Source organism: Nyctereutes procyonoides, unplaced genomic scaffold (assembly GCF_905146905.1).
Source record: "Nyctereutes procyonoides isolate TBG_1078 unplaced genomic scaffold, NYPRO_anot_genome, whole genome shotgun sequence".
Lineage (NCBI taxonomy): Eukaryota > Metazoa > Chordata > Mammalia > Carnivora > Canidae > Nyctereutes > Nyctereutes procyonoides.
Window position 1 is genome coordinate 29,136,388 of NW_026575024.1, and position 22,824 is coordinate 29,159,211.

The window sequence follows — 22,824 nt, forward strand, 5'->3', positions numbered from 1 at the left end:
GACCCAGAGGCCCAGGTGGGGGGCCTGGAGATTTGGCTGCCCTGAAGCCCAGGGCGCCCTCCGTGGGACTGAGCCTTCCCCGAGATTCCCTATGCATGATCACCCCTGTGTCCTGCCTCAGCTTCTTTGTCTGCTGTCTCGGGCCATGTGTGTGTCTCAGCCCTGGCAAGACTCTTCCCACAGGCTTTACACAATTCATTTTATTTTTTAATTTTATTTATTTATTTGAGAGAGAGAGAGAGACAGTGACAGAAATAGCAAGAAAGGGGAGGAAAGGGAGAAGCAGAGCCTCTGCTGAGCAGGGAGCCCAACGCAGGGCTGGACACAGGGCTGGACACAGGGCTGGACACAGGGCTCCAAGCCAGGACCCTGGGATCATGACCCGAGCCAAGGGTAGACGCTCAACCACTGACCCACTCGGACATCGCTAAACAATTCATTTTAATGTGATTTTTTAAATAGGAAAGACACGCATGTGCGTTAATATTCAAAAGGTACCAAATGGGTTATATAGTGATGTCTCCCCCGACCGGGTTCCCGCCTCCTGTCCTCACGGAGGCAGCGCGGCCACTAGCTTCTTACACCTCTTCACAGGGAGGCTCTGCAGACTCAAGGACATACATACTCACAGTCCCTTCACTCCTCCACTTTTTACCGACTCAGTATTAGCAGCATAATGTAATGCTGTTCATCTTGCACCAAAACAAAAACAAAATATCTTGTCTTTTGATGTTGGGACCCCTGTCACCACAGAGGTTATCAGTTTACCCCCAAGTGCTTATCCAAATATTCTCCCACACAAAGACCACTGCCTCCTGGAGAGGAGTCCTGAGGTCAGCTATAAAGATGCCATGTCAGGCAAACCTGGGGTTTCTCTTTCCTGCTTCCTTGCGGTGTGACCTTGTGCAAATAATGTTGCTTTGCTAGTCTCATGTTCTCATCTTTAACACAGGAAACTTCAAGTCTGAATTCTTTACCAAGGTTTCCAGGACCTACAGAGCTCTGCATAGTTTGACCCCTCCCTAACCCCATACTGGCTGAAGCCCAGAGATACTTACAATACTTTCAGTTCCCTAAAGACACAAAGCTTTTCTTATCTCAGAGTCTTTGCACATGCTGTTCCTTCTGCCTGGAACACTATTCCCTTCACTCTTCCAATGGCTAATCCTTTCTTATTTTTTTGTAAAGATTTTATTTATTTATTCATGAGACACACAGAGAAAGAGAGGCAGAGACACAGGCAGAGAAAGAACCAGGCTCCATGCAGGGAACCTGATGTGGGACATGATCCCAGGACTCCAGGATCATGCCCTGGGCCAAAGGCAGGTACTAAACCGCTGAGCCACCCAGGGATCCCCTAATCCTTTCTTATTTAAGCCTCATCTTAGATGTCATTTTCCTAGAGCAGGTTTCCAGTAGTCACTTGCCATTCAGGTCTCTTTTTTCACAGCATTTATTGGTACTTGTATTTGTTTTCTCTATCTGCTTACCTACTTTTGCCTGTCTCCCTAACCTTCTCCTTTATTAGAATGTAAGCTGCATGAGGGCAAAATGTTCTGTCTTCTTTGTGATTGTATTTGTACCTTGAACAACACATATGTGCACACACACATACATATACCTACATATATATAGAATATATATACACACATATATATACATACCTAGAGTTTGGGGCCAGGGCCTGGCTCACAATAGGAACTTGCCATCCCATGGGCCTCTGTACTCACTGAAGGCCATCCTTCCCCATCTTCTCTCTGTGGCAGGAATTTCCACGTCTGGAATGAGAGTTGGTTCGCCCGCCGGGACCTGGGCCCCTCTTACAATGGTTGGCAGGTTCTGGACGCCACCCCCCAGGAGGAGAGTGAAGGTATGGGCTCAGCCTGGAAGACCCCGGACCCCCACTCCCCTTCACCCTTGCTGCTCACACCCATCCCTCCTGCCCAGGCATGTTCCGGTGCGGCCCAGCCTCCGTCACTGCCATCCGAGAGGGCGACGTGCACCTGGCCCACGATGGCCCCTTTGTGTTCGCGGAGGTCAACGCAGATTACATCACCTGGCTCTGGCACGAGGATGAGAGCCGGGAGCGGGTGTACTCGGACACCAAGAAGATTGGGAGTTGCATTAGCACCAAGGCCGTGGGCAGTGACTCCCGCGTGGACATCACGGGCCTCTACAAGTATCCAGAAGGTAAGGGCAATAGGGCGGCCCCCATCAGCCCCCCAAGATGTCCTGTCTGCCACAGAGGGCCCACCGCAGACCAGCCTGGGCCGGGCCCTGCCCTGTGTGTTGTGATGGTGAGGGGAGCACCCATTACCCGGCTCTAGACCATCCCTGCCATGTAGACAGTGGGAAGGGAGTGTGATTAACAACATGGATATGGAGCCATACTGCCTGGGTTCAAATCTCGAGTCTCTTCTGAGTCACTTTACTTCTCTGTGCCCCTGGTTCCTTATCTATAAAATGTGGATGATGGTAGCACCGACTTCCTAGGGGGAAAATATAGCACCTGGAACTGCGGTGCCTGGCACATAGCAAGTCTACAAAAATGTGGGCAGTCCTCATCAGATGAGTCTTCAGCCCCAGCTGGCAGAGAAGTTGCAGACCTGTATTTTTGTGCGAAATTGCCCAATATGAAGTCTTTGATGATTGATTTAAAATGTATTAAAATAGTCCCCAAACCAAACACAGTGCCTATGGCCGTGGTGTGCACCTGGCTTCTGGGCTGTCCATCGGAGCCCTTCCAGGCGTGGTGGATTGAAGTGGTGAAGGAGTGGTGGTTTTCTGTGGGGAGGAGGTGAGATGGCACAAGAGAAGCCGGGGGACGGGACGGGAGGAGCAGGAAAGGGGCACCCGCCTCACCAGGTGCGATGCCCCCAGGGTCCCGGAAGGAGAGGCAGGTGTACCGTAAGGCCGTGAGGAAGCTGTTCGGCGTGGAAGCCCCCAGGAGGAGGACCCGGGTCCGCAGGGCAGGCAGCCGTGGGCTGTGGCGCGAGGACCTCATGGAGCCTGCCACCAAGCCCAGTGTCACCGGCAAGTTCAAGATGCTGGAGCCACCCATGCTGGGCCACGACCTGAGACTGGCTCTGTGCTTAGCTAACCTCACCTCCCGGGCCCAGAGGGTCCGGGTCAACCTGAGCGGTGCCACCATCCTATACACCCGCAGACCGGTGGCCGAGATCCTGCACGAGTCCCACACGGTGCGACTGGGGCCCGAAGAAGGTAGGGGGGCCGCCGCCCAGGGGGGGCATGGAGATGGGGACTGGCCAGCCTGACCCCTCTCTACGGGGACCAAGCGGGACTTCCTAGCAAGCTGTGCTCATTCCCAGGAAAGACAGGGATGTCTCTGAGCATTTGATCAGTGCTTTGCCTCCTGTTCCCCACCTGACAGGTGAGAAAGTGGAGTTCAGAGGCGCTAACTAATGAGACTAGTAGTAAAAGTCCATGATCATCTGGTGGCAAACTTGAGTGCAGGTGAGGTGATCTCAAGCCATGTGAATATTGACTCCCCGGACAAATACCTGCTGGGAGCATTTCACAACCTATGGAATATGCCTTGTCACCTTTCTAAAATCCACCATGTTCTGCAGCCCACCTGGCTGCAGGTGTCCTGTACGAGAGGCATGGACCAGTAAGAACCAGCTACTAAGTGCTCACATGTGCCAGGCTCTGTCCTGAAAATTCTAAATGCATCTACTGCCATCCCCACAGCATTCTCTGTCCTTGCACCCTTCCCTCCTGTTTCTCTCTCTCTCTCTCTCTCTCTCTCTCCCCCACCCCCTTGCTCCCTCTCTGTCCTCACATAACATTCTGAACTCTAAGGATTCAATTAAACAAAGAAACTGTTCCTCTGAGCCCAGTTTCTGGTGAAGCTCATGTGTTTTGACGGAGGGAAAACATGTGAAGGAGATGTCACACACCTTTTCATTTTTTTTTTGCTCCCTTATTCTTCACAAAATCCAAATTGCAAAATAACGCTGCGTAGGGAAATGTTAATTAACGTGCACTTTCTCCTGGCTTTTTTTTTTTTTCATATTAAAAGTAACACACATTCCTTAAAGATTTCGAGGGCACAGAGCAAGATCACCTGTGATCCTACCACCCACCTCCAGATTATTAACATATTTTCCTTCCAGTTTTAATGCCTGTTGCTTTTTGCCAAACAGATCTGATTACACTGTGAGAACTCAGTGTTTATTGGTGTCTCTCTCAGTTCACATCACATTGTTATTCAAATATTTTTATAAGCTCTTCATCCACATCATTTTAATAGATGTGTAATCTTTAAATAAATATACAGATAGTTCTTTTTACATGTTGTGGGATTAAATTTGCTAATGTTTTATTGAGTAGCCTTAGAATTTGCATTTCTAACAAGTTCCCAGGTCATGCTGATGCCCCTGGTCCCAGGACCATGCTTTGAAACCACCAATTTCCCGCCACGCAAGGAGTAAATGATAGAACATATATAAAGTGTTTGGTGTAATTCTGACCACCTAAGGGACATAAAATTTATTGTAGGGATTGATAGCATTATTGATATTATGAGTTGGGGATAATGATACTTGCTCATGAAATTGTTGTAAGGATTGAATGAGTTCATCAATGAATGTGCTTCCAAGTGCCCAGCAGTAAAAGTTAGTAAAAGTTAGCTTTCGTAATTATTCATTGTCGCTCTTGTTGTATTAAGGATTCACCTAGTCATGACCTACTGGACTAAGGAAACCCATACAGCAATGTAGAGTTTTGACATATGGATCAGCATTTGGGCATTCAAGAAGCATCTAATATATGCAAAGCTCTAGGGGAACATAAAGTGAACCAGGTTCAAATCCTTTAAGGACTTTTTCCACAGGTTGAAAACCAATGCCCTCAGGGGCAGGAAGGAAACAGAAATAGGGGAAGAACAGCAGAGGGTGGTCAGGCCGGGAGCAAATCAGATACGTTGTACCCATTTGTACCTAAAGGAAAAATACAATGGTCCAAAAACACCCAAATATAACTGGTAGTCCGCTGTGCTCTGTGGTTACCCATGTTCAAGGGAAAGAAATACACAGGCAGGGTATCTGCGGCTGGTGAGAGCGCCAGATGTCAAGGACCACAGGAGCTCAGCAGGCAAAGGACACGAGATCACTGAGTGGGGTATCCATGAAGGCTTCCCATTTTGGGGGCTGACTCAGATGGGCCTTAATGGGGAGGGAGGATTTGGAGAAGCTGCCAAGAAGTTGGCCTTTTTACTGGATTGGAAGCTTGAGGCCGACCTTTGACTCTCCTCCCTTCGCTGCACCCGGCACACCGTGCACACCGTAGGTCCTCAATAAACAGTGAATGGATTCCTGTTAATGGTCTGAGAGATTTGCATCTGGAATGATTAGGGAAAGGTTAAGCACAATTCCAGGAGTTTTTGGAGAAACTGCCAGGTGTCATGGTAGCCGACTGGCCAGAATTTGAATCCCATCTCATCTTGGCTCCTTGATTTACTTGCTGTGTGACATTGGACCAGAAACTAACCTCTCTGAGGCTTAGGTATCTTCATCCGTGAACTGACAATAATATAATAGTGTTCATCTCACATTGGTGGCAAGGACCAAAGGAGGAATGGAGCCTTCCCTTCTTCCCCCCGATTCAGCTGAAAAAGAGTATCAGACCCCTAACTCCCACCTCTGCTTTCCCTTCCAGAGAAAAAGATTCCAATCACAATATCTTACTCGCAATATAAGGAAGACCTGACAGAGGACAAGAAGATCCTGTTGGCTGCCATGTGCTTTGTCACCAAAGGAGAGAAGCTCCTGGTGGAGAAGGACATTACTCTGGAGGACTTCATCACCATCAAGGTGAGTCCTGTCTGCCTCCTTTTCCTGGCAGGCCCCCTACACGGCTTGGGGAGAGCATCAGAGGCTGGGGGTTTTGTGCTTTTAGATCCAGCTTCGGTTCTCAAGGGCAGAGAGAAGCGGCGTGGATGCAGGGGGCTAGATATAATGATGGAGCTCAGTAGGAGGGCAGATGGATGCAAGGGGTAACCATGATTCCTGCCCACACCAGGCTCCAGCCAGTGTTCCTGCTGGGACCCATGGGTTTCTTGGGGGAGCGTGCAGGGGGACAATGACTTATGGGGATTACCCCTCCAGGTGCTGGGCCCCGCCGTGGTGGGGGTGGAGGTTGTTGTGAAAGTGACGCTGATCAACCCCCTCCTGGAGAGAGTGGAGGACTGTGTGCTGATGGTGGAGGGCAGTGGCCTTCTCCAGGGACAGCTCAGCATCGAGTAAGTGTCAGCCTGGGAGTGGGAGCCTTCCTTATAGGATGGGCCATGGAAAAGCGACCAACGGAGGGCAGTGCAGGAGACTCTGGGCCTCCAGGAACCAGCTCATGACCTAGACACACCAGCCTCCATCTATTTATTTCTTCCTTCATTGATTTAGTCATTAGTTCAGGTGTATAACTCACCCAGTCATCCCCTCACTCATTCACGTGACCCTTAATCACATGATCAGAATGACCTGTTCTCTGAGCCACTTGGTGACCTTTGGGAACACCGGGATGAACAGACAGGGCTCTGCTGGAAGAAGTGTTCTCACAGACGGGACCGTCAAATGAGGACAGTGCGATGTGTGCGGAGGGATGGATCCCTGGGGCCCAGGGAATCAGGGACAGCCCTTGAATGGGGATGGGGTGGAACAGGGAAGGGCCACAGTGGAGCTGGGCCTTACATGATGAATCGAGAAGCTTTTCAGGTATGGAGCAGGATGGAAGGCTTCCCAGTCAGAGGTCTCCATGGCTAGGGTAGTCAGGGAGGGTCTCCTAGAAGAAGAGAGATGTGATCTTGTCCTTGGGTGTGATTGGAATGGGAAGGACATCCGATGTGGGAGGAACGGTGCAGGCGGAAGCCCAGAGAGAGGAGGTGTAAGATATGGTCAGGGCACAGGCCTGGCTGGCTGGAAAGAATGAGGAGTGGTGGCAGGGAAACAGAAGCTAGAAGCATATTGACAGGGCTTGAATGTCGGTCTCAAGGTGTGACCTTGATCCCAAGGGCTCTGGAGAGGGCAGGCCAGATGCGGAAGGAGAGGGGGGCTGACGGTCTGCCTTTGTACCATCCCCTTCCCCAGCGTGCCAAGCCTGGAGCCCCAGGAGAAGGCTTCCGTCCAGTTCAGCATCACCCCGTCCAAGAGCGGCCCGAGGCAACTGCAGGTGGATCTCATCAGCCCCCACTTCCCAGACGTCAAGGGCTTTGTGGTCATCCACGTGGCCACCGCCAAGTGACTGGCCACCACAAGGGGCTGACAGTGAAGGAGATGGCCCACTTTCCCTTCTTGTCCACCTCTTTGTTTCTCTTGAGTGGGAGCCAGGAGGCCCAGGTTCCAGTTCTGCTTCTCTTCCTGCCTCACTTTGTGAATTTGGGCAAGTCCCTTCTTTTCCTGGGCCTCAGTTTCACCATCTGTGAAATTAAGTGTTAGGCTCGGCAAGCCTTAAACTTTTGGACGACGATGGATGATTTAGGGAGCCTCTTCCATGTTCATCGATCACCCTCACCACTGGGAGGCTGACAGACCAAACATCACAATCACCGAGGCCCATCCGGCTCAGCCAGCTCCTGCCCTGCCTGCTCACCATCACCCTGGCCGACCCTTGGGCTCTCCTTGCTTCTCTCTCAGCTCCTCGGTGCTCTGACCGCATCCAGACCCAAGAGTGTCCTCCCAACTCTGAAAAGGATCCCAGAAGTGTTAGGGCTGGCACCAAATCATCCCTCAATGCTCCCATTTTACACAGAGGGAAGAGACTTGCCCATAGCCACAGGGCGAGCTGGAGACAGCATTGGGGTCTGTGCATGCCATTTACACCATCTAAGTTTTACCCCAAAGTTGTGTTCTGAAAATCATCAGATTTGAACCAATGGGAGATCTTCCCTCACTGAAGACCCAGGCCCAGCATCCAAGAGTCCCCTGCTGCCTGGAAGAAGCTGAAAATAGAAGAGCCTGATTGAATGGGAAAATGAAGCCCCAGATCTGATCTCATCATGGTCGTCAGGGGTCTCCTTCCACCAGCCCAGGGTTTATTCATTTTTTGAGAATGAGAACAACAGTAACTTTGTAGAACCCACCCCCCAGCAGCTTATACTACACACAAGCACGTTCTCAGCATCAGAACAGGACAGAGGCCTCTGGAACAAGGACTGGAGTGGAGAGCACCAGGACCTGAGGATAACTGCACATGTCGGTCATGAGACTCAGCTCAGAATGTTCTAGACAGCCAAAAGAATTATAATGAACCAGAGAATTTTAAGTAATCTGCACCACAACAAAATGGTTCATCCGCGGTAGGACACTTGCTGAATGCAAACTTAAGTGGGAATAATTGACGTAGAAAGTCTTTGCTAAAAGGAGGTCAGACAAATACACCGACATGTGTGGTGGGTGATCCTTGTAACCAAGGCCCCCGTGAAGGCTTTTGTCTCACGATTCTACACAGCATGACGGCTTGGAGAACCAGAGGTGTAAAGGACCTGCTTTCCAAACCTGGGTTTGGGATGCTGATCCCGTCCATATAAGAGGGGCAGCTGGAGGTCCAGAGCAACAGCCACTTCCTCAGGGTTGAGCATCAGGAAGGAGTACTGAAAGCTGACTACAACAGAGGGGATCTCCCACTTTTTTTTTTAAAGAGTTTATTTATTCATGAGAGACAAAGACGGAAGCAGAGGGAGAAGCAGACTCCCCACAGAGCAGGGAGCCCGATGTGGGACTTGATCCCAGGACCCTGGGCTCATGACCTGAGCTGAAGGTTAAGCAGATGCTTAGCCAACTAAGCCAGCCAAGCACCCGGGATCTTAGTAAAAGGGATGCTCCTTCCAGCAAGGAGACTATCTTGGCCCCTTGCAGTGGCCCCAGACATCTCATCCTTCAAGCAAATGCCAATTGCCCACCTTCCTCAGACTTGGCTGTACCAGGTTGTGCCTCCCAGGAGGCTGACTCTGAGACAGAGCTTAGCATGCAGGACACTTAGCGAGGAATGATCTGGGGGTCAACACAGTGGAAGGGAAGCAGGATGGGCAGAGGGAGAAATAGAGCCATGATGCAGGTCCAGTGACAGCCTGGGCCCACGCCAAGGGCAGCTCTGGAGCTAGCATGGCCCATGAGATTTGTTCCAGGTTGGTCCAGGGTGTCCGGGCCTTTCTATGCCTGCATCTATCACTGATTTGCCCCAGAAGACAAGTGACGTGACTTTGAGCAAGATAGCTCTCTACAGCGGAGGTCATCCCTGAAGTTGTCTGTGGTCAGCACTCCCAGCAGTTGGGGGAACAAACCCTCCACTGAAGGAAAAGCTAGACAATGTGTCTCCACCTGCGTTCTGTTCAACCCAAGGACAGAGCAGTGACATTACAAATTCCCTGTGCTCGTGATTACCTTCCAGCTGATGGAGACAGGCACTCAATCACAACATTTTAAAAGGTACGAAAAGTAAAATGAGAAATAAGAGTAAGCAAGTAAACAAATCTGTGGATAAGCTGATTGCAGTTAGTGATGTGTGCCAAAGAGAAAATAAAACCCAATGTCACCTCTCCCAGAGTTGCAGGGGATAGGATAGCACCACTTCCCATGGTGGCATCAGAGAAAGAGTCTCTGGGGAAGTGACATCTGAGCTCAAATTTTAATAGTAACAACAAAAAAAAAAAAGATGAAAAATTAAATGAGTGTGCTTACTACATGCCAGAAACTGTTTCACGTGCTTTATATATATTAATTATTTAATCTCATAACAACTCCAAGAAGTACATACTATTATCTTCATCTTCAACTTACCTTGTGGCACAGCCATGGCTGGGCACCTTGACTCAGACAAGGCCTATGCTCTCTCCTGATATTTGGATGCAGGGAATGTTCAGAAGACATCACAGATGGTGGAGATGGTGGAGTCCCATGCAGTGCCCTAGCCAGGTCATTTCTGCTATGACATGGTCGTCGCATGTTCTAGTTACCTATCACTGTGTAACAAACCAACCCATAACTTAAAATTTAAAATAATCACAATACTTATTTTGTGAATGAATCTGCAATTTGGTCAGGGCTTGGTAGGCATAGCTCATCTCTGCTTGACTTAATGGAGCTGGGACAGTGGAAAGGCTGGGTCAGGATTGTCTGAAGGCTTATCCACTCACATACATCTCTGGTGGTGGATGCTGGCTGTTGGCCGAGCACCAAGCTGGGCTGTCAGCTGGAACACCTACCCATGGTCTCTCCACATGGTCTGGGCTTCCTTACAACATGGTGGCTGTGGTACAAGGGCAAGCATCGAGAGAGAGAGAGAGAGAGAGAGAGAGAGAGTCTCAGATAGACACCATATTGCCTTTATGTTTTAGGATTGGAAGTCATCCAGGGCCACTTCTACCACATTCTAGTCATCAAAATGGTTACAAAGTTCCTCCAAGTTTCTTTCTTTTTTTTTAAGATTGTATTTATTCATGAGAGACACAGAGAGAGAGAGGCAGAGGGAGAAGCAGGTTCCATGCAAAGGAGCCTGATATGGGACTCCATCTCGGGACTTCGGGATCACGCCCTGAGCCGAAGGCAGACACCCAACCACTGAGCCACCCAGGCATCCGGTTCCTCTAAGTTTCAAAAGGAAACAGACCCAATTCATCATAAAAAGTGGAAAGATTTTGGAAGAGCTTGTAGGACTAGAAATATTGCCATAGATACATTTGGAAATATACAATCTGCCATGCTGTTTCCTGCTGCCTGCTTCTTGACCCTCTGAAGACTCGGAATCCCATATTTCCCTATGTCTGGTCTATCTCTTACTATCCTCTCCAATTTGCATTTAATTTCTACACCATCCCCTTTGCTTAAGCCAACAAGAATCAGTTTCTTCTGCTTGCAGCCAAGGAGTCTGACTCGTGGAAATGAGCTTAGTTTGTCCCAGGAACAAAGTGAAGGCCAATGTGTCCAAAGTGTCCTGTGGTTCACTACCTTCTCCTTGATATTGGTCAGCAGTCCTAACCTTCAGTCTCTAGATGGTAACCAACAAGGGGGATTCAGAGGCCAGCACCTTGGCCCTGACTCCTCCAATAGCTTTCTGTTCATGTTATCTTTGCCAATGCTGCAGCCCTAAAGGGGTGTCTCCTCAAAAGATCCCTGGCCTCCTCTTCATTGGTGAGGTTCAGTGGTTTCTAGGACTATTTCTTAAATTATGCAGGCAAGGCAGAAAGGTGGCTGTGGTAATTAGTGGTGGTGCTTGAATCAGCCAAGGTTCTCCAGAGAAACAGAACCAATAGGAGTATATATTGGACTTGTCAGCCTCCATAATCACATGAGCCAATTCTTTAATCAACTATATCTCTATGGACTATCAATGAACAATCCAAACCAAATTACATTTACACATATAATCAGTCAAAAAAGTACAAAATACTCAGATGTCAATCTAACAAAACATACAGATTTACACACTAAAAACCAAAAAAAAACACTGATGAGAGAAATCAAAGAAGATCTAAATAAATGGAGAGACATCTCTTGGTCATGGATTGGAAGATTCCCTAAAGATAAGAAGTCAATTATCTCCCCAAATTGTTATATAGGCTTAATGCAATTCTTACCAAAATCTCATCAAGAAAATTTGATAAATTGGACTTCATCACAATTCAAAACTTTTGCATCCGCGAAAGAACCTGTTAAAACAATGAAAGACAAGCTCCATACTGGGGGAAAAAATGTTTGCAAACCACGTATCTGACAAGAACTAGAATCCAGAATATATAAAGAACTCTCAAAATCCAACAGTAAAAAACAATCTAAAAAATGGGCAAACGACATAAGCTCTTCACCAAAGAGGGTATACAGAAATAAAATAAAATAAAATAAAATAAAATAAAATAAAATAAAATAAAATAAAAAATAACATGAGGGCAGCCCAGGTGGCGCAGCGGTTTAGCACCGCCTGCAGCCGAGGGCGTGATCCTGGAGACCCTGGATCGAGTCCCACGTCAGGCTCTCTGCATGGAGCCTGCTTCTCCCTCTGCCTGTGTCTCTGCCTCTCTCTCTCTCTCTCTCTGTGTGTGTGTCTCTATGAATAAATAAATAAAATATTTAAAAAAATAACATGAAAGGCCATTCAGTATTATTAGCCATTAGGGAAATGCAAATTAAAACCACGATGAGATATCACTATATAGCAACAAAACCAGCTAACGTTAAAAACCAGTGATGATGCCAAATGCTGGCACATGCTCTCTTAACTTGCCGGAATAAATGTAAAATGTTACAGTCACTGTGGAAAATAGTTGGGCAGTTTCTTGAAAAAAGAAACAAACAAGCCACTAAGATACAAGCAACGAGTTGCACTCCTGGGCGTTTACTCCAGGAAATGAAATTCATGTGCACACAAGCACCTGTGCATGGATGTTTAGCAGCTTTATTTGTAGCAGCCTCAAACTGGAAACAGCTAATTCAACTGTGGTCCATCCATAGCATGGAATTCTACTCAGCAATAATAAGGAATGGGCTATGGATACCTGCAACTCCTGGAGGAGTCCCCATAGAATTATGCCAAGTAATAAAAGCCAGTTCCAACAGGTGACATACTATATGATTTCCTTTCTGTGACATTCTTGAAATGACAAAAATTCTAGAAACAGAGAACAGATTCGTGGTTGCCTAAGGTTAACGAAGACTGAGGATGAGAGTCAGTGTGGGTATAATGGGGCAAGGCAAGCACTTTGTGATGGAATGTTGTCTCCCTTGACTGTACCAAGGGCAGTATCCTGGTTGGGACACTGTTACTATAGTTCTGCAAGCTGTTACCTTTGGGGCAAAGTAGCTAAAAAGTACCTGGGATCTTTCTGTTGTTTCTTATGACTGCATGTGAACTATTGTTATCTCCAAATAAAAGGTTTAATTTTAAAAATAGCTGATAGGGGTGCCTGTGTTAAGCGGCAATCACAATTCAGCGTCTGCCTTTGGTTCGGGTCATGATCCTGGGGTCCTGGGATTGAGTCTCACATCGGGCTCCCTGCTCAGTGGGGAGTTTGCTTCTCCCCCTGCCCCTCACCTCACTAGTGCTCTCTCTCACACGTGCTCTCTCTCTCTCTCTCAAATACATAAAATCTTTTTAAAAAATTAACAATTGGGCAGCCCAGGTGGCTCAGCGGTTTGGCACCGCCTTCACCCCAGGGTGTGATCCTGGAGACCCAGGATCGAGTCCCACATCAGGTTCCCTGCATGGAACCTGCTTCTTCCTCTGCCAGTATCTCTGCCACCTTTCTCTCTCTCTCTCTCTCTCTCTCTCTCTCTGTCTGTCTCTCATGAATAAATAAATTTTTAAAAATCTTTAAAAAAATTAAAAATAACTGGTTTGTTTTATTGTGTAGTATATAATCCATTGTCAAGAATGTCACCCTGTGCTTAGGAAGGTGTGTTCTGTGGTTGTTGGGCAGGGTGCCCCGCAGATCTATTAGGCCAGCATATTGGTAGGAGCTGCTTTGAAGTCTTTGTCTGCTCAGAGATTATGTGTATTGACTGTTTTATTTGTTTGGTTTTCTTTTTCCTGTGGGGTAAAGGGAAGGTCATGCTTTCCTAGCTTGTGTGAGTGTGAGTGTATGAGTGTGTGTGTGTGTGTGCTGCATATTTTAAAATCTTTTACTGAAGACTAGAGATTTTACATCAGATATTGGTCCAACTCTGAATTCTGATCCCTCCCAGGAGGGGCAGCTGCTACTGCTGTTTCTTTGTGTGCTCATTTTGTTGGCCTGGATTAATTCTATGGAGTCTATTTCCCTTGCATTGTATGGCAGCTGATCTTTCTATTCAGAGTTTGGGTTTTTTTTTTAAATTCTTTTCCAGTCTGACTTCTTAGAGGTCACCCCTAGGTCAGTAGATGATTAGTCAGAGGATGGGATGAAGCACCTTGAAGGCTTCCATCCTTTGCTGATGCATCAGTGGGTGGTTTCAGGAATGCATTCAAAGTTCAGGCAATTTACAAATACCCTCCACTCATCTTTTAAGTTCTGTGTTCACAACACCTCACATTCAGCCAGGAAGGAATAGCTGGCAGGTCTTCTCTGTGGTTTCTTTTTAGGTGCTCACAGCCTTGGGTATAACCTCAGCCTTCCAGACCACCAGGAATAAGTAGGATCTTATCAAGACCCCCTCTGGCTGCCTCCTTCCCACATAGCTGTTGTTAAATTTCAGGCTGGTCTACCTGTCTGGTGCTTGCCACAACCAGTATGGAGGCCTTAGGCTAACTGTGACATTGGCCTTCCCAGGTAGTTTGCCATTGAAGTTGCTGTTGGGTTTGACATCACCCCTTGGCATGTAATATTCTGCACTTTTCTCTAATAAAGTCCAGCCCCTTCATCTGCAGAGCTTCAGTCCTCACAGCCTGCCTTGCCCTGGTAAGGACCTGGGAGTAGGGGACCAGCCCCTCTAAAAGGGAGTCTATGGTATTTTAGCCATTTTAGCCATGGACTCCCATTGGTCTTACCGAGATTTGGTAGACTTTCTTTTTTTGTTTGTGTGTTTTTGTTTGTTTGTTTGTTTGTTTGTTTGTTTGTTTGTTTTTGGTAGACTTTCTTAAATAAATGCTTCTCAATTTGTGTCTAATTTAACACATCCAAAATCAAATTCAAGTCCAAATCCAAATTTCCAATTCCTGTCACCTCCCACTGTAGATGGGAGCTCCTTCCTTATAGCCTTTTGGGTTAAAAACCTTGGAGATATTCTTTACGCCTGTTTTCCTCTCTCATCTCATGACATCCAATTGCAAATTCTGTCTTCCGCCTTCTTTTGAAGATGCCCAGAATCCATCTGCCTCTTGGCACCACCATAAAGCCCACTCGGATGCCAGCCACCACCATCTTTTGCTTAGAATATTGTGGTATCCTCCCTCCTGGTCTCTCTGCTTCTGCTCCTGCTTCCCTCTCCTCTCCTCTCTCCTCTAGGCAACCAGGGGAGCCTTCCAAATGTAAGTCACATCATGTTATTCCTGTGTTCAAATCCCCTCCATGGGCTCCCCCTCTCACTCAGAGTAAAAGTCCTCCCAGGCACCCTTTCTGGCTTCTCCTATCATTCTCTTACTTACCCACTCCTCTAGAGGCAGAAGGAGTGTATCAGTCAGGATCTACCATGCAGTAACCTGTACCGGGAGATTCTTTAATATAAAGAATTATTGAGGGGCGCCCGGGGGGGACAGAGTCAGCTAGGCAACTAACTCTTGATTTCTGCTCAGGTCATGATATCAGGGTGATGAGATCAAGCCCTGCCACAGACTCTGCACTGGGCATGGAGCCTGCTCAAGATTCTTTCTCTCCCTCTGCCCCTCCTCAACCTTTCTTTTTCTAAAAAAATAAATAAAATAAAATAAAAAATAAAAAAAAAATATTAACTATAATGAGGATGGTAGTAATCGGGCATTAGCCAATAAGAAATAAAGAGCACTCCAAAGAATTTAGAAATTTTATATTTAATGGGCCGAAAGAGCCCCAGGAAGAGCCCACAGTTGACCCCCAACAAGGTGGAGGTCACGCTGGCTGGAGAAGACATGCTAAGCCTCAAACTGGCGGAGAAGTGGCTGTGTGCGTCACGACTGCAAGTTGCTGGAAGTCGGCCAGACACAAGGGAAAGCCGTTCAAGGTTTCTCCCTGGGGGCGCTCCTACAAAACTGCCGGGAGCCTGTAGGCCATGGGGTGCACCGCGGGAGCCAGGGCTGACAAAGCCATCTTCCGTGCAGAAGCTGGTGCTGCCGAGACACCCTGCCCCCCACGCCCCGCCGGGCTGCGGGAGCTGCCCCCTCCTCCCGGGGAAGCAGTGCTCGCTGCGGAGCTGGCTGAGGCACGCAGGGGGCGGGAAAGCCAGCCCTCGCATCCTGCAGTGTCTCTCCGGCGCCCCCTACCGACAAACCGTAACATCGCGCCGCTGGCCGGAAGGCAGGATTTGGAGCTGAGATGCAACACATTGATAACTCGCACCGTGACCTTCTGGACGTTTTCTTAAAAAGAAAGAGCGCTCCCACCTCGGTGCCTTTGCAATTCGTATACCCCTACCTGGAATCCTTTGTGGTCATCCCCAACCACACCTGCCAGGCCTGCTCCCTCTCCCATCAGGCTTCTGCACAGACTGCTTTTTATCAGTAGGACCGCCTCTGACCGCCCTAACTAAATAGCGCCGCGCTCACAGCGCTTCACATCCCCCTTCCTGATTTACTCCCCTCCGTCGCATTGGTTACCATTTGACATAATTCATTTACATGCGTATTATTTACTGTCCATCTCCCCCATTCTAGAATAAAGTTCATCAAGTACAGGAATTCCATTTTGTTCATTCTTCTATCCAGCAGAGTTGAAGAGAAGAGTGCCTAGTACACAGTAGGCGTGCAATAAATACTGATGGAATGAATGAATGAACGAATGAATGATAATAGATTAGATACAGAAAGAGAAGGGGAACGCCAGCCAGAGTCTTGTCACCGAGACACTACCGCGGTCAGCATAATAGTAAGTTTCTTTGAGATTTTCCCCAAGGAAAATTCCATTTCCATTTTTATAGGAGCTTAACGTACATACAGAAATATATTCATATCAAAAGTGTGCAGCCATGGAATGAGCACTGGGTGTTATATGCAATTGAGGAATCACTGAACTCTACCTCTGAAGCTAATAATACATTATATGTTAATTAATTGAATTTAAATAAAATTTAAAAATTTTTAAGTGTGCAGCTTGCTGAATTTTCACAAACCGAATCCACTCAGGTAACCAGCACCCAGAGAAAGAAATAGAATATTACCAGGGCAGCCCCAGTGGCTCCGTGGTTTAGCGCCGCCTTCAGCCCAGGGCATGATCCTGGAGACCTGGGATTGAGTCCCACCTCTAGCTCCCTGCATGGAGCCTGCTTCTCCCTCTGCCTGTGTCTCTGCCTCTCTCTCTCTCTCTCTCTCTCTCTCTCTCTGTGCCTTTCATGAATAAATAAATAAAATCTTAAAAAAAAGAAAAAGAATATTACCAGCACCCTAGAAGCTCCCTTTGGGCCCCATCCCAGGGTAACCTAATCCTAAATTGTAGAAGCAAAGATTAATGTTTGTGCTTTATATGAATGGAATTACACATATCTGTCACTTGACATTTTATACAGAAGATTCATCTATATTGTTGTGAGTTATTCTATTGTAGATCTTTCATATTCTTTGATGTGTAATATTCCACTGCGTGAGTATACTACAATTTATCTTTCTTATCTTTCAAACAGTATACTACAATTCACCATTTTCCTATTGATGGATATTTAGGTAGTTCCCAGTTTGGGCTACTACCAAGAGAGCTGCTATATACATTCTCATATATGTCTTTTTGTGAACAGATGCCAGTATTTCTGTTGGGTATACATCTAGGAGTGGAAATGCTGTATCATAGAAAATGCATATGTTCAGCTTCACCAGCCAACCTCCCCATCCCACACCCCAGGGATATTCTCTTTCATTCATGTCAACTAACTTTCCCTGACATAACATGTGTGAAGAGCCCAGCCCTACACAAGGCCCTCAATATGAGGCATTCTGGAAATGAGTATGTTCTTTCTTTGACTCCATGCAAAGCACTGTAGCTGGTCCACTGGGATGAAACAGACAAGTAAACCATATCATCAGTAAGAGTAGCCAAATCCTGTCACTATATAGATCTTACTCCTGAAAAAAAAAAGTCTAAGGTTATATTCAAAAGAAAAAACTCACTCTTTACAAGTTAGGATTGAAAGACTCAACAACAGTAATGATGGCAAATATTTCCTACTTCCTTTGTGCTAACCTTGCAATGTATATAACGTCATCCCATCTTCAATGAGGACTGTTCTATCACCCTGTAATACAAAGCCCAACTTTATTTTTTTATGTTTGACTGTGACAGTTGCAAGCCCCTGAGAAAGCCTGTGGGCTCCCTCCCCTGGCACCTGCAGTCCCTCTCAAGGGCCCCTCACCACAACCCCACCCCCTAAGCACAACAAAATGAGCCAGTCACCTCTCTCTGTTCTCTCAAGCCATTTTCAGACCTGCTCAGGAGCCTGTCTGCTCTGCCCCAAAAGCCACTCTGTGTCAATAATAAATCTCTTTATAGCCCTTTGATGTATATGTATGGTCATCAATCCCAGCTATCCAACCAAATTTGGGGAGGGAGTCAATCCCTCCAACAGGACAACACCCGCATTTTATAGATGAAGAAAACAGAGCCTAGAAAAGTTACTTACCATCCATTCAGTCAACAACGTGTGCTGAATGCACAGAGCCATGGGAAAACAAGGTGGACAGATTTCCTGCCCTCCTTAGAGTGGGAGAAGTCAGTCAGAAAAAAAACAAACACAAATTGCTTTTGACTATATGAAAACATCACTACCCTCTCTTATAACTAAGTATTTACTAATTAAAACAAGAAGTTTAAAAAAAATAAAAAATAAAAAAACAAGAAGTTTTTTTTTAACTTGCCAAATTGAACAATATCTGACAACGTAACAATACACGGAGTTACCAAGGATAGGAAATAGGCACCTGCCTACATTGTTATAAACAGTGCAAGATCATACAGTTGGAGGCTATTTATTTGGTGTATCTATCAACATTTCAAATGTCTCCCCCTTCCTTAGTAATTCCACTTTTAGGAACTTATGCCCATATATAGAAGGATGGCGTCACAGCCAAAGAGGGGCAGCGCTTGACATTTCCGTCTCCCCTTAAATAAAGTGTATTTTATTTCCATATGGGTCTTTGTAGAAAGAACAATACAGCAAATGAAGAATTAAAATCCAACCCACAATCCCAGCACCTACGCCAGACAGGTCATACACCAGAGGCTCCCTTTCTCCTGACGGAGCCATGCTGCCTCCTGGTGGATTTTTTTGAGTACGTTCATTATTCACCATTTTTAATTTTTAAAATGTACTAAGTTTTTTAAACCAGGTAACGTACTCACGTAGTCCATAGTTTGAAAGTACTAAATGGTATACAGTGGGAATTTCCTTCTGTTCCTGTGCCCCTCGAACTAGATTCTTTTCCCTACAGGCAACCAAATTGGCCAATCCCTGTACACAGCCCTCCAGGGATAGTGTACCCATATACCTGCGTTCAGTAAATGAGAGCTTCTTTTCTACTGCCTGCCTTTGAATCATGAATCTCTCTCCTAAAAACTTACAAAATTCAAAGAAGTATTCATTATTGCCTAGTTGCAGTCATGAAAAATCAAAGATATGGATTCCCAAAATGAGAATGACCAGGTCTCACACATCCACCTGCAATCATTATTAAGACTTATGTGGGCAGCCCGGGTGGCTCAGCGGTTTAGCGCCACCTTCAGCCCAGGGCCTGATCCTGGGGACCCGGGATTGATTCCCACATCGGGCTCCCTGCGTGGAGCCTGCTTCTCCCTCTGCCTGGGTCTCTGCCTCTCTCTCTCTCTCTCTCTCTCTCTCTGTGTGTGTGTGTCTCTGATGAATAATAAAAAAAAAAGACATGTGATAACGTGGGGAAATGTCTATCACAACGTTTCCTTTAAAAACAATACACAAAGGAGAAAAGTGATAAGAATAAAAACAAATGCTCCCCCACCCAGAAATAAAAATAACACAACAATGACATATCATTTTCAGCTGCCAAACTATTTCCTTTTAATGACTGTTATCAATTCTGAGGAGCATGTTGTAAAAAGTATAGCCATGTGTTTTGGAACAGGGTAAATCAATGTAAGTTTTAATGAAGTTAATGAAAACATTGGAAATCTTTGACTCAGAAATTCCTTTTTAATGACCTAAATATAGAATGATCTTTATGCAAAAATAGGATCATTACATTATTTGTTAGTGAAAAAGCTAAATGTCCAACTACAGAGATCTGGTTAATAGTGGTAGGTACAATATTCACTTAATGAAACACTAAAGTTATTATAATGTTTGCAAAGATTTGGTGTTTGTTTTTGATGCTAAAAGAAATAGAAAGTTGAGGATATAGAAAGATCACAAAACCCAACAAGTAGGCAAATGTTCAACACTGAATGGCCAGTGTGTTGGGAATCTGAGTATTTTTTCTTTAGTCATTCTCTAATGAGCATTTATAATAATACAATATTTTTGAAAGAAACAAGCAGAATACATAAACTGTGGAAGAGTATGCATGTGTGTCTGACCAAGCAGAATTTGTATTTAAACCCACAGCAAACCTGATATCTTATTCAATCCTCACAGCTTTAGACCAATTGACCTACTGAACTAATGTCACAGAGGCTTAATATGAAAACCGGTGAAGAGCCTAGAGGGAAGTCAAAATGCGCAATCCTCCACCCAAACCTCTTTCACCACCAGGGACATAGGAATTATCTTCAAGAGAAAATAGTTGGAATGCCCAGATGTCTGACTGCAGACTTTTCCTTTTGTTCTTTCTCCTTGTTTAGTCACTGGTTCCCAAGTGCAAGTGTGCCTAGGATTTTTCTGCATGGGGCTGCATATACAGAACCATGTAGACCACACTTCAAGAGACTTTACATGGATTTTCAAGAATGGTTTTGAGCAGCCGGTATTTTTACTTTGCTAATCACTAGGCAATGCGTGACTCTACATTTTTCCTTTGTTGAAGAAAATGTTCATTATTTGTGTGATAAAATAAGAGTTCATGCCTTTCAGCTCAGGCTAAGAGTACAAAACCCTTTGAGTCACCCAGGCACCTGGGAGGCTACCTGCTTAGCAGTTTGTTGTTGCTCAGGGCATAGGTTCCTGTGACATGGTCTGAGCCAGCCATTGATCCTTCTGCCAAAAGCTGCTGCCAAACTCACCTCCCTGACATCCTTACTCCTCCACCTTTTCCTCTGCTGAGATGTCCTTCCCACGACAAAAAGCCTTAAACTCTTTCCACGAAGAAACTCTTTTCCCTTTTCTTTTTTTAATTCAGGTGAAATTCACTTAACATATAACTAACCACTTTAATCTATTAGAACTCAACTGTATTTAGTTGGATTCACCAAGTTACACAATAACCAGCCAGCTATCTCTAGTTGTAAAACTTTTTCATCACCACATATCCACTAAGTAATCCGTCTCCATTCCCCTTGGCCCCATCCACATGCCCCAGTAACTTCTAATCTGCTGTCCCTATGATCTTATCTATTCTGGACACTTCAAATAAAAGGAATCCTATAATGTGACCCTTTGTATCTGGCCTCTTTCACTTAGTGCGATGTTTTCGAGGTTCATCCAAATGGCAACATTTATCAATACTTCATTTCTTTTATGGCTGAATAATATTTTATTGAATGTACTAGCCCACAGTTTATCCATTCATCTACTGGTGGACAGCTGAGTTATTCCCACTGAGTGGCTATCATGATTAATGTACTATAAACATTCACATATAAGTTTCTGTGTAGACATAGATTTTCATTTCTCTTCGGGTATATACTTAGGAGTGGAATTGGAATGCCTGGCTGGCTCAGTGGTTGAGCATCTGCCTTGGGCTCAGGGCGTGTGATCCCAGGGTCTTAGGATCAAGTCCCACATCGGGCTCCCTGCATGGAGCTTGCCTCTCCCATGAATAAATAAAATCTAAAAAAAAAAAAAAGACTTAGGAGTGGAATTGCTGGATCATATGGTATTTCTATGTTTAACTTTTTGATGAACCGCCAAATGGTTTTCCATTCTGGCTGCACCATTTTATATTCTTGCCAGCAGCGTACGAGGGGTCCTATTTCCCCACATCTTCGCCAGCAGTTGTTATCCCCCACTCTGTGCCCTTTTTTCCATGAAAGCCATCCTAGTGGGTATGAAATGGTATCTCGTTCTGGTTTTAATTTGCATCTCTTTAATAATCAGTGATGCTGATCATATTTTTAATGTGCTTGTTATCTATTTGTAGATCTTGTTTGAAGAAATGTCTGTTCCATTCCTTTGCTTTTAAATTGAGCTTTTTGCTATTGAGTTATAAAAGTTCCTTATATAGTCTGGATATTAAATCCAAATCAGATATAGGATTTGCAAATATTTTCTCCTATTTTGTAGGTTGCTTTCACACATTCTTGATATCTTGATGCACAAGTTGTTTTGTTTTGCCTGCATTTTTGGTGTCAAATATAAGAATCCATCACCAGACCTCAGGTCAGGATTCACCTGTTTGCTTCTGGTAGGTTTATAGTTTTAGCTCTTATATTTAGATGATTGATCCATTCTGAGTTAATGAGTGACATACCGAGTAAGGTAGAGGTCCAGCTTCAGTCTTCTGCATTAGTTATCCAATGGTCCTAGCACTGTTTACTGAACGCATTTCAATAAAAAGGTTTTAGCACTTCCCAAAAAATCAGTTAGCTGTATAAACAAGGCTTTATCTCCAGATTCTCAATTCTATTCCGTTGGTCTGTATGTCTATACCACACTGCCTACTGAAACTACTTGTACTAGGTTTTGAAATCAGGAAGTGTGAAACATCCAACTTTGAATGTTTTACAAGATTGGTTTTGCTAATTGGGCCTCTAATGGCTTCTTAGGAATTTGAAGATCCACTTGTTTCTGGAAAAAAGAAAAAAGCCATTGGGGATCCTGGGTGGCTCAGCGGTTTAGCGCCTGCCTTAGGCCCAGGGCATGATCCTGGAGTCCTGGGATCGAGTCCCACATTAGGCTCCCTGCATGGAGGCTGCTTCTCCTTCTGCCTGTATCTCTGCTATTCTCTGTGTCTCTCATAGTAAATAAAATACTAAAAAAGAAAAAAAAAAGCCATTGGAATTTTGACAGAGATTACACTCAATCTATAAATTGGAGAGTATTGCCATTTTAACAATATTGTCTTCAATCCCGTAAATAGGAGTGGTCTTTCATTTAGATTTTC

The 22,824-nt window shown here is 45.6% G+C and overlaps 1 protein-coding gene across 2 annotated transcripts in view; it reads left to right on the forward strand.

Moving 5' to 3' along the window:
* TGM6 (transglutaminase 6) overlaps positions 1-12,895 on the forward strand; it is a 28,701-nt gene extending 15,806 nt beyond the window's left edge. The window contains exons 8-13 of one of the 2 annotated variants that reach the window (XM_055301279.1): positions 1,767-1,870; positions 1,948-2,190; positions 2,881-3,222; positions 5,680-5,834; positions 6,129-6,262; positions 7,104-7,332. In XM_055301279.1, coding sequence (XP_055157254.1) covers positions 1,767-1,870; positions 1,948-2,190; positions 2,881-3,222; positions 5,680-5,834; positions 6,129-6,262; positions 7,104-7,257 — 1,132 coding nt within the window. In that variant the 3' untranslated portion in view covers positions 7,258-7,332. Of the gene's footprint in view, positions 1-1,766; positions 1,871-1,947; positions 2,191-2,880; positions 3,223-5,679; positions 5,835-6,128; positions 6,263-7,103 lie in introns of both variants that reach the window. The other variant, XM_055301270.1, reaches the window with a different exon arrangement.
* The last annotated feature ends 9,929 nt before the right edge of the window (positions 12,896-22,824 follow it).